This window comes from Bombyx mori, chromosome 10 (genome assembly GCF_030269925.1).
Source record: "Bombyx mori chromosome 10, ASM3026992v2".
In the NCBI taxonomy this organism is placed as follows: domain Eukaryota; kingdom Metazoa; phylum Arthropoda; class Insecta; order Lepidoptera; family Bombycidae; genus Bombyx; species Bombyx mori.
Genome location: NC_085116.1, coordinates 8,935,503 through 8,953,771, shown reverse-complemented (window position 1 = coordinate 8,953,771; position 18,269 = coordinate 8,935,503). Strand labels below are relative to the sequence as shown.

At 37.9% G+C, this 18,269-nt stretch overlaps 2 protein-coding genes across 8 annotated transcripts in view; one reads left to right on the top strand and one right to left on the bottom strand.

The window, feature by feature from the left end:
• The window catches only part of LOC101741950 (protein sidekick), a 41,409-nt gene extending 30,197 nt beyond the window's left edge, over positions 1 to 11,212 (top strand). For both annotated transcript variants that reach the window (XM_012689255.4, XM_062670600.1), the window contains 11 exons: positions 154 to 334; positions 1,923 to 2,138; positions 2,553 to 2,749; positions 3,082 to 3,278; positions 3,573 to 3,812; positions 5,840 to 5,977; positions 6,190 to 6,397; positions 6,752 to 7,030; positions 7,406 to 7,726; positions 7,944 to 8,197; positions 8,661 to 11,212. In XM_012689255.4, the coding sequence (XP_012544709.2) occupies positions 154 to 334; positions 1,923 to 2,138; positions 2,553 to 2,749; positions 3,082 to 3,278; positions 3,573 to 3,812; positions 5,840 to 5,977; positions 6,190 to 6,397; positions 6,752 to 7,030; positions 7,406 to 7,726; positions 7,944 to 8,197; positions 8,661 to 8,903 (2,474 nt within the window). In that variant the 3' untranslated portion in view covers positions 8,904 to 11,212. The remainder of the gene's footprint in view (positions 1 to 153; positions 335 to 1,922; positions 2,139 to 2,552; positions 2,750 to 3,081; positions 3,279 to 3,572; positions 3,813 to 5,839; positions 5,978 to 6,189; positions 6,398 to 6,751; positions 7,031 to 7,405; positions 7,727 to 7,943; positions 8,198 to 8,660) is intronic.
• Positions 11,213 to 12,685: 1,473 nt separating this feature from the next.
• Positions 12,686 to 18,269, bottom strand: part of LOC101741291 (uncharacterized) — a 6,516-nt gene continuing 932 nt past the window's right edge. For 2 of the 6 annotated variants that reach the window (XM_062670598.1, XM_004924799.5), the window contains exons 2-5: positions 15,412 to 15,612; positions 14,347 to 14,505; positions 13,570 to 13,783; positions 12,686 to 13,090 (exon numbers count right to left, since the gene is read on the bottom strand). In XM_062670598.1, coding sequence (XP_062526582.1) covers positions 12,744 to 13,090; positions 13,570 to 13,783; positions 14,347 to 14,505; positions 15,412 to 15,540 — 849 coding nt within the window. In that variant the 5' untranslated portion in view covers positions 15,541 to 15,612 and the 3' untranslated portion in view covers positions 12,686 to 12,743. Of the gene's footprint in view, positions 13,091 to 13,569; positions 13,784 to 14,346; positions 14,506 to 14,780; positions 14,890 to 15,393; positions 15,619 to 15,677; positions 15,861 to 18,269 lie in introns of those variants that run through there. The other 4 variants (XM_062670596.1, XM_062670597.1, XM_062670599.1 and 1 more) reach the window with 4 other exon arrangements.

Genomic DNA, 18,269 nt, shown 5'->3' with positions numbered 1-18,269 from the left:
CCATTTCCACGTTGCCTATGTGCTCGCATGTATGGCGATGGCTTTTGATAATTCCTTAATAACAGAAACGCCCTGATCGCGTGTGGTACAATGTCAAAAAAGACGTTTTTAATAAATAAATTAAAAAAAACTAAAACCTACTGTAAATTGCAGCACCGGGGCCCCCATCCAACGTCTCTTTCCCCGATGTCACGTTTACGACAGCTCGGATCATATGGGATGTACCGGAGGACCCGAACGGCGAGATACTCGCTTACAAAGTCGTGTACCATCTCAATAGTTCCACGCAGCACATGTTCTCCAGAGAATTTTTACCGTCAGACCGCACATTTAGGTAAGACAATAAGCTATTCGATTATTTTATAAAACCAATTTAAATTCCAGCTATTTTCTTATTAAGGATTAAACAACATAACATAAATTTTGATTTATATTTTGCATTTTAACCGACTTAACAGTTTCTCAATTTGAGCGTACTACTCTTTTACTAATTGTACAAGTACTAATTAACTGGCTAATACTCTTGTCTAAATATTTAAATTGACCGATCCCAGACCGATTCAAATTTTGTCGTCTAATCGGTATAGTAACCGGCAAACTTCTTGAGCAAATGACCTTACTGCGCAGAACCGAATTTTAGATCACTTTGGTGGTGAGGGTGAGGCGCGGCGGCAGGGGAAATCGTATCGAGCGCGTTATTGGTAGATCAGTCGAACCTTGCGTCCCGCACCGCGCCCTCATTCCGCTTGCTCCCAAAAGTACGCTTGCGTACAGTGAAAAGTCTATCGTCATTAATCGTTAAGTATTTGTTATAATTGCTTGTTGACTTTGTTGCCATTGCTATTTGTTGAGTGTTTGTTGATTTTTTATAAAAAATACACTATGCCGCGACAAACTGGTGTAGTATTCAAAAGAAAGGGTAGAAAAATTGTATACGACGTATATTGCTTCATTATAAAACAGGGGAAGAATGATATGGAAAAAGTAAAACTGTCTTCGGAAGCAAGAAAAATATCCGTGAGAACTGTTAGGTGCATTATTAACGAAGCTAAAGGCTCTGGCTTGCTCGCCGTGTTTCGGACTCCGGGTAAGAAAAGATCAGGGAAGAAGAAAGTTACCGGAATGGAAAGTTTCGTTCAATCTGTAATAAAAAGATGTAATCATAATAACTACATAACAAGCAGCGAAACTCCGTACCGTAGAAAGGCTTCGAAAAATTTAAAGAAGATATAAATTTTAATGGCTCGGTATGAAGTTTACGACGTATTATGAAAGAGCTAGACTTCAGATGGAAAAAAAACCCAGAAAATAATCGGAAGCTCGTAATTGAAAAAAGTTACATTCGATTACTACGAATGGAATATCTTCAAAAAATAATTAATTATAGACAAAAAAGAACACAAAATAGACCGAACCGACCGAGTTGTAAACTACACCGATGAGCCCTATGTCGACTCATCACGATGATAGCGACTCGGGTAATGAAAACAGTGATGATGATGGTCAAGATTATGATAACGAAAAAATTTTTTACAAATACCAGCTTCGCTTCAACTGAATCAAGACCTGGCAACAGCTCTAGTTTTGACTTAATAGAAGGAATATCTATTTTACCCCAAGATTAAATTATTACAATTATTAACCTATATTTTTTGTTGATGTTCTAATAAATATATAAATAAATACATATGTTGATTTTAATAATTTAATTGCATTATGACGTAGAGTAAATAATGTTTTTGCACGTGAATGTACCATGCGCAAACTTACCCCCACTACGTCAACAAATGCTCAAGAAGTTTGCCGGCTATTATACAATTTATTTTCGCTTACGGCATGAAGATGCATCTTATAAAGCAATTTACGTCTGAAATGAATATCGATCGTTTGATAAATACGACAACTGAAACACGCACCCACAGAGCGACAGAGTTGTCGTCGGAGCAGTACTACGTGTTCAGCGTGCGCGCTCAGACGCGACTGGGCTGGGGGGTGACCGCCCGCGCGCTCGTACTGACGACGGCCAACCGCTCCCCGCCCCTGCCGCCCCCGCGCCCGCACGTAGCGCGCTCCTTGCTGCAGCCGCACCACATCACCTTCTCCTGGACGCCCGGAGACGACGGATACGCGCCGCTCAGGTGACCGACTGCCTTCGATATGCAACCCCAATCAATGTCATCTTTATAAATACCAGCTGGCATAGTCAAGAACGTTTACTTGGCTCTAACTAACACTATAACATCTCATTCTTCCAATCGTCAAAGCGTGACCCAGCAAAGTCGACGAGAACATGGATTAATAAACAGATATAATAATATGTACTGACAAAAAAATCAGTGATTTAAAGTTACATTTAACACCATTTTTAAATGCATATTTGTTTGTATTCAGTGTACAAACACTTCTGTTATAAGAGTACAGTATTACATGAATTTTCGCAAATACACAAGGGACGGCCTCTCTGGCAGTCTTCCGGCTGTTTCTGTAGTAAGAACCTCCGCTTCCCTTATTAAACCGGTCAATAATAACAAACCAGTGAACAAATTCAACAGGTACTACACAGTTCAGCAAAAGGAGGAAGGAGGCACGTGGCAAACTATCCCTGAGAGAATAGATCCGTTTGCCACATCCTACACCGCTGAGGGCTTGAAGCCCTATACCGGCTATCAATTCAGGATTCGAGCCACCAACGACATGGGCCCCAGTCGCTACAGTAACGCTACTGAAACTGTTCGGACCTTACCTGCAGGTATGTAAAGTAAACCCGAATTAGCATTGATCTTTGTTTTTTCTTCCATACATGGGTGGACGAGCTCACGGCCCACCTGGTGTTATGTGGTTACTGGAGCTCATAGACATCTACAATGTAAATGCCGCCACCCACCGTGAGACATGAGTTTGTAAGGTCTCACTTATAAAAGTACAACGGCTGCCTCGCCCTTCAAACCGAAACGAATTTCTGCTTCACGGCAGAATTAGGCAAGGTGGTGGTACCTACCCGTGCGGACTCACAAGACGTCCTACCATCAGTAAAAATTGATCAAATGAATTAAATTACAATTAGATGCATTTTTTTAATAGCTCCGAGTAAAGCCGTTGAGAATCTGCACGTGGTTCCAATAACTCCGAACAGCGTGCGCGTGCAGTGGACGCCGCTGTCTGAACAGTACTGGAGTGGTGATGCTCGGACGGGAGGGTACCGAATATTTTATCAACCACTCACAGACTTCCCTACTGCATTGCAACAGACCATGAAACTTGAAGTGACCGGTGTAAAGGTATGGAATAGTATGGATAGTTTAATGCTGTAGATAAACCTTTGAACTCTGAGCTACTTTGAAAAATACCTAAAAATTCGTCATACATTATTGATCATTAGTTATGATTGGTCCCATTATTACCCGGATACGCGTATACAACTGGAGCATCTCACGGTGCGGTGTACGAATCGCGCCTATTGTATAGCAAAACAGTCCCATTTAGAAATTCCTGGTTGATTATTAAAATCGAATTAAAATCTTTTTGAAATAAAAAATCTGAGATACTGAAATGTAATTTTGATTGCATTGTAGACTTCAGAAGCTGTTCTGACGGAGCTGGCGGTGGACCGTAACTACGAGATCAGCGTGTGCGGCGTGAACTCGCAGGGGTCCGGTCCCGCCGGCACCCCGGCCGTGGTGTGGGTGGGCGAGGCCGTGCCCACCGCCCCGCCCGCCGCGCTCTCCGCCGTGCCGCTGTCCCCCACCGAGGTCACGCTCAACTGGGCGCCGCCCGCTCTGCACCACCGCAATGGAGATCTACTAGGCTATAAGGTATGTACAGTTGTGCTTATTTAAGAAGAAAAACGCTTTGCTGATCGTGACACGTGATCGGCGATTTTATTAAACTATTCTGATGTCATATTACTATAGATGATAATATACTTCGATCAACAATAGTAACTAGATAAAGGGATACGTACAAAATTAAAGCAAAAACTGTCCGCGTGAATATATACTTATATAGCTACATTCGTTTATTAACAAACGGAGAAAAAAGTTTTGAAACACTTTTACTTTCAAACTAATAACAACTATGGCACCTAGTAATAAAGTCACAAATCTCCAAAACATTATCTAATACTTACGATCATTCGTCACATAAAACGAGCAAAGCAATAAATTACTCCTGTCACTTACCAATAAAAAGACATATTTTAAACAACTTTTAATGTTAAATCAATCTTAACGCGCAACAAATAAAGTAACTTTTCCCTTAATTGCTCTGAGAACTAACATCGTTTTGCTTTATTTATTTTTGCTTCTTGAAATGCCGATTTCTATTTACTACAGGAGGTAAGGGAGTCGCGCTTAACACTAAAATAATTTATTAATGAATTAAAGTAAAAGTTTAGCTGTTTACTTTTTATGTTTTGGAAATGTATGTTTGTTAGTATCTATACATTACTTAATATTTTATTAGCGTTACGTTTTTGTGTAATATATATTTTTAAGTTTTCGCGACCAGTGCACATAATAAAACAACGTTTAAACGGTTTCAAGCGTGGTATTTTTATTACAATGTTTCGGCCACATTTCAGTAGCCGTGAGCACGGAAGGCAAAGATGTCCAGTGTCAATAAACGGAGTTCTTAGCTGGCTTATAAAAGTCATCTCTTGTTTCTCTGGCGACAATCGAGATCCATTCTGCACACGTGATTGCTAGGAAAGCTAAAATAAAAATGGAAAGCTAAGTATCTAATGAGAGTCCAACAAACAGACACAAAAGCAGCATTAACCAAATATCCAACTAATTTTGAAGTGCTGCTAACAAATTTAAAAAAATTATTACAACACAAATCTACTCCATGCATTTACTGTTCTGTTAAGCAAAAGTTTGTCCATGTGTTGGCCGAGCCTTGGCCAACATTTGTAGCGGTGGTTAAAAATCGGTAATTTTGTTCAAAATTTAATATTATTTATAAGTTTAAAGCTTACAATATAGTTTATACTTCATGTACTTACCGAAAGTAAGATACTCCGGCCGTTAAATTGCTTTTTCGGGCCTTATTTTTGCAACTTTTGAATACACACTACGGTATTGTGAGACGGGTTGACATTGGCTGTGTTTGAAGTGAACTAAACAAAATAAGAGCTCACATTTCAAGTGCGCTGTTATTTGTCGAGACGGATTTTATGCACCGACCCGAAATCTAGTTACTATTGTTGATCGAAGATAATATACATAAACGGAAAAATCAGACTAAACATACTTCTCTCTTTCACCCGTTTTAAAAATCTAATTTGAAAATAAGCAAACGGATGCTTTTGTTTTTTCAAATTGTATAATTAAAAGGTAGGGAATCCTTCATTTGTCATTTCGTGCAAACGCTTGCAACGAAATTTATACAAAAAGTTCGTTCACTCGATGACCGACTTTTCTTCGTAAGGCATTCACGCCAGCCAATACATGTATAAATGTAGCTTCATTATTATTCTTCTTCTTCTTCTTCGTCGCTTCCTCGTTATTGAGGGTTGTAATGTTACCTGCATTCGGCCTGCTTAATGGCGCCCAGGACGCTGGTGTTTGTGGCCCCCTTGGCAAAGTCCGTCCACCTGGTTGGCAGTCTTCCTCGACTTCTCTTTCCCTCTACGTGACCTACAATTATGTATTAGTTTTTCCAAGTTGTCAGGATTTCGTCGGGCCACGTGTCCGAAGTACTTGAGGAGACGCTGCATACAGATCGTAGATAGACGAGTCTTGACGTTTAGCTCCGAGAGAATTTACACATTTGTTCATTATTATAGGTTTGAAATTAGTCGCGCGTTATTCACTGATAATAAAAAAATCTAATGTTTCAGATTTTCTACATAATGACAGAATCACCCGAAGACCCGGAGCCGGGGCGACGCGTTGAGGAAGAAATAGAAGTGGTCCCCGCCACGGCCACTTCACATTCGCTGGTCTTTCTCGATAAATACACGCAATATCGTATTCAGGTAAACTATTTTTACTTCTTTTTTTTTAACCTATCAAATCCATGCATATAAATATATTTTTCTTTCTCTAAACGAGGTTTGCGGAGAGCACTTAATAGCAGGCATCGGCTTCGTTTTGCCCCTGGTACAGCTGATGTCCATGCGCGACGATAATCACTCATTGTAAATGCAATAAATACACAAAAATTATGTATATTTTGTATACGACACAGGTGTTGGCGTTTAACGCGGCCGGTGATGGACCGCGTTCGAATGCCGTAGTGGCACGAACGATGCAGGGCCTGCCCTCCGCGCCCAGAAACATTACCTTCACCGACATCACCATGAACAGTCTCGTAGTGGCGTGGGAGCCGCCGCGCCGCCGCAACGGTCCGGTGCAGGCCTACCTCGTCACGTACGAGACCGTGCAACAAGACGAACGTGAGTACATGCTATTCTAATAATTCAGTTTCTTGTTAAGCGGTTTCTGCAATCCATACACAGTCCATAAAGAAATAAGCAGTGCCTTTGTACATAATTTTCCTATTACTCTGTTCTATGTCTTCCTTTTTGTGTGTACATAAATAAATAAATAAAATAAATAATAATAAATAAAAACATCAATGTTACTGACATGCATGAAGATGGGCGCTGGAAGTCGTGATCGCATTCTAAAAATCTTACCATTTAAAACGTAGCGCACGTTTGCTAGTTATAATGGACTCACAATACGCTCTATTACCTAATACCAATGGGCAGTAAATATAATCACAGATGTAAATGTATACGTTTCAGGTTTCAGCAAACAGGTGAAACAAAAAGTAACAGAGCGAAGGTTGGCTGTGGGCGGGCTCGAGGAGGAGGCGGAGTACCGGTTCAGCGTGCGTGCGGTGACGGTGGGTGCGGGCGCGGAGAGCGCGGCCCGCGTGCGCACCGGCCCGCAGCCCGGCTCGCCCTCCGCCCCCCGCCTGCTGCAGCTGGCGCCCGAGCTGGCGGCGCTGCGTCTGCGCTGGAACAACACCCTTTCCGGCCGCGGACCGCTCCTCGGGTATTACATCGAGGCACGCAGAAAAGGTAAATGAAAGTGAAGTTTGCCATGTTGCATTTTACTAATTGAATTAATATTAAGGCAATATACGGATAAATTTATGGTAAATTAAATCGTAATTGTAGTTTTAATTGTGTCTACGACTCGCGAAAACCGGACAAAATACTGCAAAGCTTAGCGTAAAATGTTGGAGACAATATTGTATGATTAAACAGAGTCATCATTTTAATGCAGCCAAGGAAGCGTGGCAGGCCTGTAAGTTCTCTGAGTGCACAAGTTAACCCTTCTCGACACTTAGATAGAGTTTTTCATGTTTTTTTTTGTGCACCAATATCTCTCAGTAATAATAGTTTCCGGTTTTTGTTTCTACAAACATTAATTACAACGACTTTAAATTTCAGATGACACTCGTTGGGAAACCATCACGAGAACAAGCAACGGAATGTTAGAAGAGTTCACCATTTCGTATCAGAGCTTACTGCCGTCGACAGCTTACACGTTCCGGGTCATCGCGTACAACGCCTACGGCATCAGCCAGCCAGCTTACAACGAAAAAGTGATAGTCACACCTTCGAAGCTGTACCTGGAGTACGGATATCTGCAATATCGACCCTTCTACCGACACACGTGGTTCATGGTCGTGCTCGCCGCCACTTCCGTCGTCATTATCATCACCGTCATAGCTATTCTTTGCGTCAAAAGCAAGAGTTACAAATATAAAAGTAAGCTATAAAATTCCGACACGCAAATTTATATTTTCACACTTTTATTGAGCAGTTAGTTAAAAAGTTATGCATGATATAGATACAATTAAAAATATATTTTATCCGTTTTGTTAGAACGATAACATAACCATAATTTGACAAATTGTATATAATTGCCGCCAAACGCTCGGCCATAACACGCGGCTGCAGTAACTGATTCGCTTCCACCGTGCAGAAGAAGCTCAGAAGAGCCTAGAGGAGCTGACGGGCGAGCGCGAGGAGCGCGGCTCGCTGGCCATGGAGCTGTACAGCGAGGGCGGCGCGTCGGTGCGGCGCAAGCCCGCCGCGCCCGGGAAGCCGCCGCCGCGCCCCGCGCCCGCCTCCGTGCTCTACCACAGCGACGAGGAGAGTCTGCGCGCCTACGACGCCAACGCCGACGACTCCTCGCTCACAGAGAAACCCTCGGAGATGAGCTCCTCTGACTCGCAGGTGATCACCGTTAAGATCAGTGTCGTCTGAATTTTGCGAACCGTGACTTAATTTTTCCGTTTGTTTGTTTCCTCACCGCCCTCGGATTCTGCCACGGTAAATATCAGAATCTGTGATCTGTCGCTAAAGCTCTCGTCGTTTACTTCACGCTTCCGTCTCCATTGGCACTCGTGTAGAAAATCAACTACCTATCAGATGTTTCCGTTATAATAAAAAAATCAGACGACTAAATGTAGGAATTTATTTCATAGTTTGATTCAATACTTATTTATGGTTTTCAGTTAGTTATCAGTCAACATTTTCATGCATATTTTTTCTTTGTAAACTCACATCCGGCAAGTTACTACTGAATTCTAACTATTTATTACTGACTTACGTCTCATAGTCTGATTACTTTTATTTTATTAACCGATTCAAGTAAATCTTACGCTCCAAAGTTCCGACACTTATTTTTATTTTTCAGAATTCGGAAAGTGAAAACGAAAGCGTGAGGTCTGAACCACATTCTTTCGTGAATCATTACGCCAACGTTAACGATACGTTACGACAGTCTTGGAAGAAACAGCGACCCGTACGTAATTACTCCAGCTACACGGACTCCGAGCCCGAGGGTAGCGCCGTGGTCAGCCTCAACGGAGGTCAGATCGTGATGAACAACATGGCACGGTCGCGTGCCCCGCTGCCTGGCTTCTCTTCGTTTGTATGACAGGAGGAGTCGCCCATAGCGGCCGCACCTGCTCGAACGGTTCACATGTGAGCCTCATCCGCCTTAACTCTTTTTAGTCCTAGAGAATAAGCCATATTGACGCATCTGCATAATAGAATGCCTAAATTTATATTTAGTAATCTATACACAGTTAAAACAAGTGATAACATTGAATCGAAACAATACGAGAAATCAATAATTTAATACTAAAGTCGGTCATGACGTCATTCACATTTAAGCAAGTTTAAATCTGAAATGAGTCGGCCGTTATGACTTAGTAAATTACATTACAGAATGCATATTCACACACTCGTTTTTTTTTTACGTTCTTAAGTAATGTAATAATTGAGGTAAATTGAAAGTGGAAGAAACGGCTATGGTATCTCTGACGAGGGGGAGGGTGATGGGAGAGATGTGCTCCGCACTAAACGCTTCACTCCCCCCTTTGCCTTTTCATGAGTTCTGTCTCATGCGAGGCTCGGACGTGGGTTGTTGAGCGACAGGAGGTTTTAGTCGGTTCGACTCCGACATACCCCGCCCGCCATCCCCAGTGGAGGGTGGGAGTACGGCGATTTCCTCCAGACCAAAAAAAAATAATTGAATATCTGCCAGGCCCTACCTAGCGTAAACAAGTTGCATATCATAGTCTTCATACATTCGGATCAGAATCAATTCGATTGAATCCCCATCTGTAGAGTTAAATGGAGGAACTGGTACATGTGATAAAGAACTTTTATTTTATAAAGAAAAACAAGAATGAAATTAGGTACTGCACACTAGCTAATAACAATGACACATCTCGCGAAGTCTCAAAGTTGTTTTTAGAAAAATCTTTACTAAATGGCTGCTAATATATACACTTGCACATTTTATAAAAGTTAACCTGAATTGTATGAGCCATTCATTTCTCAAACACTTACAACCTTTAGCATTTATTAACACAATTTTTCTAATGTAATCAGGCGAAGGATGCGATGCCGGTACGGCAGCTAGTAAATTAGTTAACAAAAATAAAAATAAGACGTCTATAACAATTATTATAGACTTGTTTTATGATAAACTATTTATTTTAATAAAAATTTCACTGCCCATTCCTTATTTTAGTTATAGTGTGTACATATAAATAGTATCTTAGCAATATTGATAGCATAAAAACTGCTCTGGAATAGTGCTTTCATTATATTATACACTATTGGGTTGATTCTCAGTCATCACTTAATTTGATGTGATAAAATGATGACTCTCGATTACCATTTGACTAGAATAGTTAACCTAAAAGTGAATTGACCACTACCCTATTTTAAGTCAGCAACACCAATGCTGACTCTTCACAGTCACTCGATATCGATTCGCTGCGAAGTTCTAAGGGACTTCAATTATAAAAAGTAATGACAATGTTAATATATTTATACGAAAAACTATCAAAACTGTAACTATAACGGAAATCATGGAAATAAAAGCCACATTTGAAGTTTGCAGAAAACTGAATGTGTGATACAATTTTATATGTTAATATTTTTTTGTATAGTGTTATAATAATTTAGCCGTACGTTTTGTAATCGCTTTAATTAGATTTTAATAAGAAGTATCCCTTTAAAAGTCTATTTTCTTAGATTTTTTCTAAAATTATTATCATTCTATAAAATGATTAACATCGCTCATTACTACGTTAAAAGTTATATTTGATTTAAAATACAATTTTATTATCTTTGACTAGTGTACCTAAGTTGTATTTTACTGTAAATTTACTTTTTATACTTTGAAATATGTGTTAGATAAAAAAACATCAAAAGCTATTTATAACTGATATTTTAGTCCGTTTTGACTGATAGTAAATAAAGTTTGTTAATGTTATTAAGCAGCTAAAGATGAACTTTGTCTTCGGCACAATTATCTCGTAACAAATTCATCTGTGATTTTACATTAAATAAGTATTGCTTTTTTTTGAAAATCGATTCTAAGGGAAAGTGTAAAAGCACTTTTTTAAATTTAAAAATCCATTATACCTCTAGCACACGTTTAAAATTTTCTACATTTGAAACTGTAAGGAGAGCTGTTATTCAGCATCATAAATTTTTAACACCTTTTATGGTAGAAACCACTCTTTGAATCTAGTTTCTCATTTCTAGTTATTTAAGATTTTATTATGATCAAAACAAGTAGTATTTAAATAGGTCACTAAAGCCACTGGTGCCATTAATTTGAAGACTATGTTAAACGTTTAAGTATACAAATTATAAAAGTTAGATAAAATCTTATTTTAGTGTTCATAATAAGTACTATTTCGAATATTAAAATGAATAATTTAACACATTGTTTTTGACTTTTCTCACCCCATTAGCTGTTAAGTGTGCAGACTGGGTGTCTTAATTGGAACAAGATATCCTGCTACACGGACAGGCGTTAGAACATCATGGTATGTGAAGTATGTAGATCTTCATGATTTAGAATTAGAATCGATAAGTACCTGAAGAAAAGGTTAGAACGCTTGCCACTTCGATAAAGCGGCACGACACGAGAACCCGTGGCCGCCGGTAACTACATTCCCGATCCTGCGGACAGAATGGAAAGCAGTCGACGTCGCCCAAAACACGTCATCTCGGATCCTCCCGATCCACTAACGGTGCTTCTAGGTACTTCAAGCACCGGTCACCGTTCTCGTCGAACCCGTCGCTTGCGACGAAGGGCTCGACGAGTAAATTAACTCCCAGACACAGCCCACTGAGTTTCTCGCCGGATCTTCTCAGTGGGTCGCGTTTCCGATCCGGTGGTAGATTCTGCGAAGCACGGCTCTTGCTAGGGTTCGTGTTAGCAACGTCATCAGGTTTGAGCCCCGTGAGCTCACCTACAAAAGTTAGGGTTACGCTGATATAGCCTCTCAAGGCTCACAGCATAGGTAGGAAAAAAAAAAAAAAAAATATATATATATATATATAGAACGCTTCTTCGAGAAAGCTGCGCAACACGATAACACTTATCGTGACCGCCTCAAATTACATATCTGACACAGCCGTCGTCACCCTAAACATCGTCGTCCTAACAATCTCCACTATCTGTAGTTAACCTACAAATATAACCCATCCAGTTTCTTGCCGGATCATTTCAGTGGGTGGAGATTACAATACGCTGGTAGATTGAGCCCTGTGAGCTCGCCCGCTAACAGTTTCGAAGCCACAATAGTCCCTTGAGGCTACCTAAAAGCAACACGAAGAAGTCTATAAGAGGTAGATTTATCATCAGTTAATCAATCACCGAGGTTGAGTTCACTAGTTTTATTTAAAGCTTCGTAAGACGCGATTTGGGGATTTTTTTATTGTATAGATGGGTGCACGAGCTCACAACCCACCTGATGTTAAGTGGTCATCGGAGCCCTTAGACATCTATAACTTAAATGCCGCCACCCACCTTGAGATATGAGCTCTAAGATCTGTATAGTGACAACGGCTTTTCTACTAGGTACGTTAAAACTGAAATGGACACTATTCTGTACATCCGAATTGCTACGATAGGTACTTATTATTCAACCAAGATGTGCAGCATTTTATTACAGACAGCAGTTTGGTTGTCTCTGGCATTGCTGATGACCATAAGTGACGTTGACTAGTCTTCCATTATGCTCACCATATTGCACAATTCTAATTTTAAACTTTGTATACATTGATGTATTAAAATATATCAATGTTTGTATAGGTGAAAAGAAGCATACAGTTTATAAGAGAACAGTGAACCTTTAACATCAACTGATGGCCGAATACCAGTTTTGTATAATAAAAAGTAATACATCAGAACAAAGCTCATTTATTGATTACATGAAAACAATCCATATTAAAACAGTGAGAGTTAAGAACATAATTTTTCACATTTATCAAACCACACTTTAGAGACAAACTTAGGTGTATTTCTCCACTGCTTAATTAAGTTGTATGCTGCCAAGTCTACCACAGAAAATTTGTCACCATAAATCCAAGTTTTATAGTGAGCGAAAAGCCTATTTACAACTGCTTCTTTATTTTTTTCTGATGTCCTCTCCAAAACGTGGCAAATGTCTAATAGATTATCAACTATGTGATCATTATGGTCATAAGGAATTATGGTAGGGTAGGCTAATGACAGATATCTTAGGATGTTGACATTTCCTAAGATTGGTGTTGATAATGCTGACAATTTCAGTTCTGAATCTGCTGCAGCTGAAAAAGAAAACATTTTTAAACCAGGAGAAATTTCTTAAAAAAACAAATTGCACTTAGCTTTAGTTTCTTTTTTGTTAAATTAGGTTTTATTTTTTATTAAGTATAGTTTTTTTTTTTATTAAATTTGGAAATCCTATTTTCGTAGTAAGCATTATGTATAAAGGAATGCTAACCTATGCTTAATAATAGAATTCTCTGTATATCTAGATTTAACTCAACTTAATCACTGCTGGATTTATATGAAACTTAGAAGAGTTCTTACATAAATAAATAAATCTCAGGCTCTCAGCTATTTAAAAAATTGCAGAGAGCCACCACTACCGCACCAAGTTACCTAAACCTTAACCCCTAGAGGGGCTTAAAATTAAAGAAAGAAAGTAATAATGCTAATATTGTGAGTGTGATATTAATCTGAAGTACTTTAAAATAAAGCCAATCACAAATTTCATTTTAAAACTCGAAGTAAAAAGCCATACCTTTAAAAATAAGCCTTAGGTTTACTTTAGGGTTTTCAGAAGTTTTAAGTTTTTGAGTAAAAGCCTTTATTTTTGCTAATTTCTCACTTGGCACTGATGAATGGACATGACAAGTTGTATGTATTGGTAAATTGGATTTTTTCAAAATGATATTCAAATACCAAGGCAATGAATCAGGACTCAGCACCAAGACAACTTCCTCTGGTGTAATTACCTAGAAAAGCATAATTTCTTTTAATAAATATTTCTCTCTGTAAATCAGTTCTACCAAATCTTGTAGTACAGAAAATTACTTTAAATGATACTTTAAACAATAAACAAGCACAACAAATGTTATCATACCTTTTTTTCATGTTTTAATAAAAGTAATATATCATATTTTATACATAATAAATGTATATTTAGTATAAATTTGAATTTTCTAAAAAATTCTTGATCTCAAACAAAGCCACAATGCATCTATTGAAATTTTAAGTTAAGAACTAAATTTAAATCATTATATCTTAATGTTACTTAATACATACAAATTTGATAACAGGCATTGTGCAATTTCATGCTTAAATGATAAGACACCATATCTTCTCGTCATGACAATCGCCTCATTGTTGCTGCCACTGACTACTCTCCAAATCCTGATCATGCCGAAGCCAGTCACTGTTGACGCCCTAGATACGTCCTTACGGATCCTTCAGATGCAATAACTCTTGCATTAGACACCTTCAGTTCTAACTGTTTTTAGTTGAAACAATTTTAAAATATAAAAATGTTATTACTTACAGATTCGACTTTTGAGGCATTTGAGGACTGAATATTAGCACTCATATTGTCAAGCTTACATTGAGAGCTAATTGTCTTTATCCGCTCGTATAGTATTTCTAGCTTGTTCAAGAGTTCATCTTGCCTTGTCTCCAGTTCAGTCATCTTATTATTAGGACCCTAAAATGTATGTATTAGCTAAAAACCCATCTAATATGAAGAAATAGTTCATAAACACAAGATAAATGCTACTGTTCACCATGACACAAAATAAAGTGTTTATTGATTTTGTACATCTACTAGTCCTTCAAATAAAATACATGATTGCTTCAAAATACAATTAATATAAAATACAATTAAGCAATATGATAGTGTCCATTTGGGTGGGCTCGTATCTAATACGGAATATATATGAAAATACTGATAACAGAGACTGGACAACTAAGATCTCTTACCTGATTAACAGACTTTCAGTAGGCAGCGGCTTGGCTCTACTCCTGGCATTGCTGAAGTCCATGGGCAACGGTAACCACTCACCATCAGGTGGGCCGTATGCTCGTCTGCCTACAAGGGCAATAAAAAAAAATTCAAACTAGGCACTTATAAGAATTCTATACAAATGTAACACATAAATTAATATAAATTATCATTATTTGTTCACAGTGCATCAGTTTGTCCAAACAAGGCAGGCAGGCCTTTTGGATAGTTTTGTTTTCAATTTAAATACTTTTCTTATGTTCTCAAAGGAAATTTATGGAATTTACGGACATTCTGATATAGTGTAGTTGAAGTAAAAGATACCTAAATGATTTTGTAATTTTGCAAAGTAACGAAAGAGTAATGCGATAACATAACACCAGTATGATTTGGTTAATTAATAACTCAGACCTCACTAGGGTGTGTTAGGGACAAGAAAATGGAGCAGTTAATGTTGTATAGGCCAGGGCTTACTAATATGGTCATAGGCCATGTTGACGAAAATTTCAAATACTAAAAATTTTATGTAGTAGAAAAGTGAAAAAATTATGGTTTATATGTTAATTTTTGAGAAATACAATTGATATAAACCTTAATAAATTTGAGAACCTTTTCATTGATTTTCAAACAAATTTCATCTTCTTCTGTAAGATCGATCGGATTTTTAATGTGGTACATACATTTCGGCAACTCTATTTTATCATCGTGGTCAACGATCCTCTTCATAACATACATCATTATTTACCAACCTTACCCACGTTGCTATTCGGTTTTTTTTTTCGTATTGATGGGCTTCTGACACATCAAATCCTGATAAATGATTAAAATTAGACAGATTTAAATTAAATTTATTATCTATGATCAATAAGGCTCACGTTAGAGATGGCGATCTAGGATCGATTTTTTCAAAGATCCGATTTCTTACAAGGAAATGTTGCGAATAAATCGTAAGTAAACATAAGAATACTGGAAAAACGAATTCAGTGCGCACACTGAATACGTTTTTCTCCGTCCCTATAATATCGGTTTCATTAAGCCGTCTTTGAGACGTGACGTCTTCATCTGTATCTTCTAGGACGACGTCATGAAAGTGACAGTTTGAAACGCTTTTACCACTCGAAGATTTATATCCCTAAACCAAGTTCAACACATGAAAGTCTAAGTTACCAAATCTAATTAATGTAATTTTTTTTTTTGTGAAATCCTAATAACTTCGTATTGATTTCTATTCGTAAGTCAGAAGTTATACGAAAACGCAGCAAACACATAGTGTGGCTAGCCTAATCGAGTAGGTTCTCCGAACTCAAAAATCATCGCGAGATGTCAGCTGACTAAAACACATGCAAACACACTGATGACACAAACACACGTGCATTTTATTTATATAATTAGTCGAAGTCGAGCTCCGATGCGTGCGGGATAACGGATTTACTTATGCCAAATGATAGGCACTAATGCTTGTTTCAAAGGCAGGATAGGAGACAATATTAGAAGAGAAACATTGGACTTCACGTCTAAAAGTATGTTGTAGCCTTTACGTTTTAATATCTATGACTTTCAGAGGATAACCACTAAACTTCAGGTGAGCCGTTTGCTATTGTGTATGTGTTACTTCATTAAATAGAACAAAATGGAGAACATCCTACATATATTGAGACTATACAATCAGAAAATAAGAAATATGGAAAAGTATTATAAGCACAGTAAAAAGGTAAAAACTATTAATTGATTGATACATTAGCAATGCGTATTCTCTTTTTTTTTCCATAAAATTATTATATTATATTGGAATCTAGTGTCTTTTGTGTCGTATGTTTTCATTTAAAATGTAGAATAAAGTTCGAACGAGAAGAAAAAATGTCTATTTCTAACAAATCAATCTTCCTACAGAATCGATTTCAAGATAGATTTTAATCCGAGAAGATTCGTCATCCCTATTTCGTTTTGAATGAACTTTTTGTTGGGTATTAATTCTATTATCGTTGATTCCTTCTATTATCGTTCTTTAACGTTGTAAATCGTTGTGAATGGCTTCTTTGAAAAATCTATTTATATCATAATAAATTCAGTTCGTTGTTTTTATTTAATAATGGTTGTTTGATTTCATCTCATCTAACGACACAATTGCATTCCATTTCATTTAATTTACGTTCTTATTCCTGTAACACACAAGTTCTTTACGAAAGTAGCACGGGACCAGTTTATTTACTGGTGGTAGGACCTCTCGTGAGTCCGCGCGGGTAGGTACCACCGCCCTGCCTATTTCTGTCGTGAAGCAGTAATGCGTTTCGGTTTGAAGGGTAGGGCAGCCGTTGTAACTATACTGAGATCTTAGAGCTTATATCTCAAGGTGGGTGGCGCATTTACGTTGCAGATGTCCATGGGCTCCAGTAACCACTTAACACCAGGTGGGCTATGAGCTCGTCCTGCCATCTAAACAAAAAAAAAAGAAGTGGCGTAAAAGTTGATAAAAAAATTTGTCAACAATTAAAAAATTTATATTTCAGTCTTCGATCAATATGAAGATTTCAGTCTACTTAAAACAATTATGGCCTATGAGTACGGTGACCATTCGTACTGTTTTTGACAGGACAGTACTGTTTTTAAGGCGCTGTCCTTTTTTATTGATAAGCTTAAATGTCCTAGTTTTTATTTATTTGTACCGTTTTCAATGAATTTAAAATAATACTGAAACTAAATTTTTGAATGATTTATTATTATTTATAAATGTATAATAATTCGCAAATAATAGTGTAGAAAAAAATTATGTGTCCATTACCTTTGGACCAAGCTTTAGCCTAAAACACAACCTGTTTTGCCGATAGAGTAGACTAGTCGACTAGTGTAAACATCGCTCGCTAATGAATAAGTGTATTAATGTATTATAGTTCAAGCAGCGCTCAGTTCGGGCTGAATATGGGCCTATTATAGGACCATTGTTTTGTAATAACCGATCTTGTGTTTATAAACGTATTTATATTTTATTTATTTATAGGTAATAATAGGATTTGTTTGCTTTTGCCCTGTTTTTTGATACAAATTAATGGTCACTATAGCTATGATCTACGTTTCCTTTATTTATCCATAGATCAATGGACAACTCAAAACAATACCTCTGTGAATTTTCAAACTATATTCCGAAATTGACAATTTGTATGTAAACCGTAAAACTGTAAAATTCTTAGTCTAAAATATAGGAAAAATAGGTAGTTATTGCTTCATAAATATGGTTATGCATTTAATTTGACTATTTTATACGGTGTCGGCCTACAACTCTGGATCGGGGTGTTGAAGCCCTTCTATATGGCGTTACATGCATTCCACTGGATATCCCAATGGGTCAGAACAGAATCGGGGAGTATGGCCTTTCATCGTCTAGATGGTTTTTCGCAAGACGTGACTTTAGTCTCCTCACTACTCCCAAAATCGGCACACGAAGAAGACCCAACATTTGATCTATGGGGGTC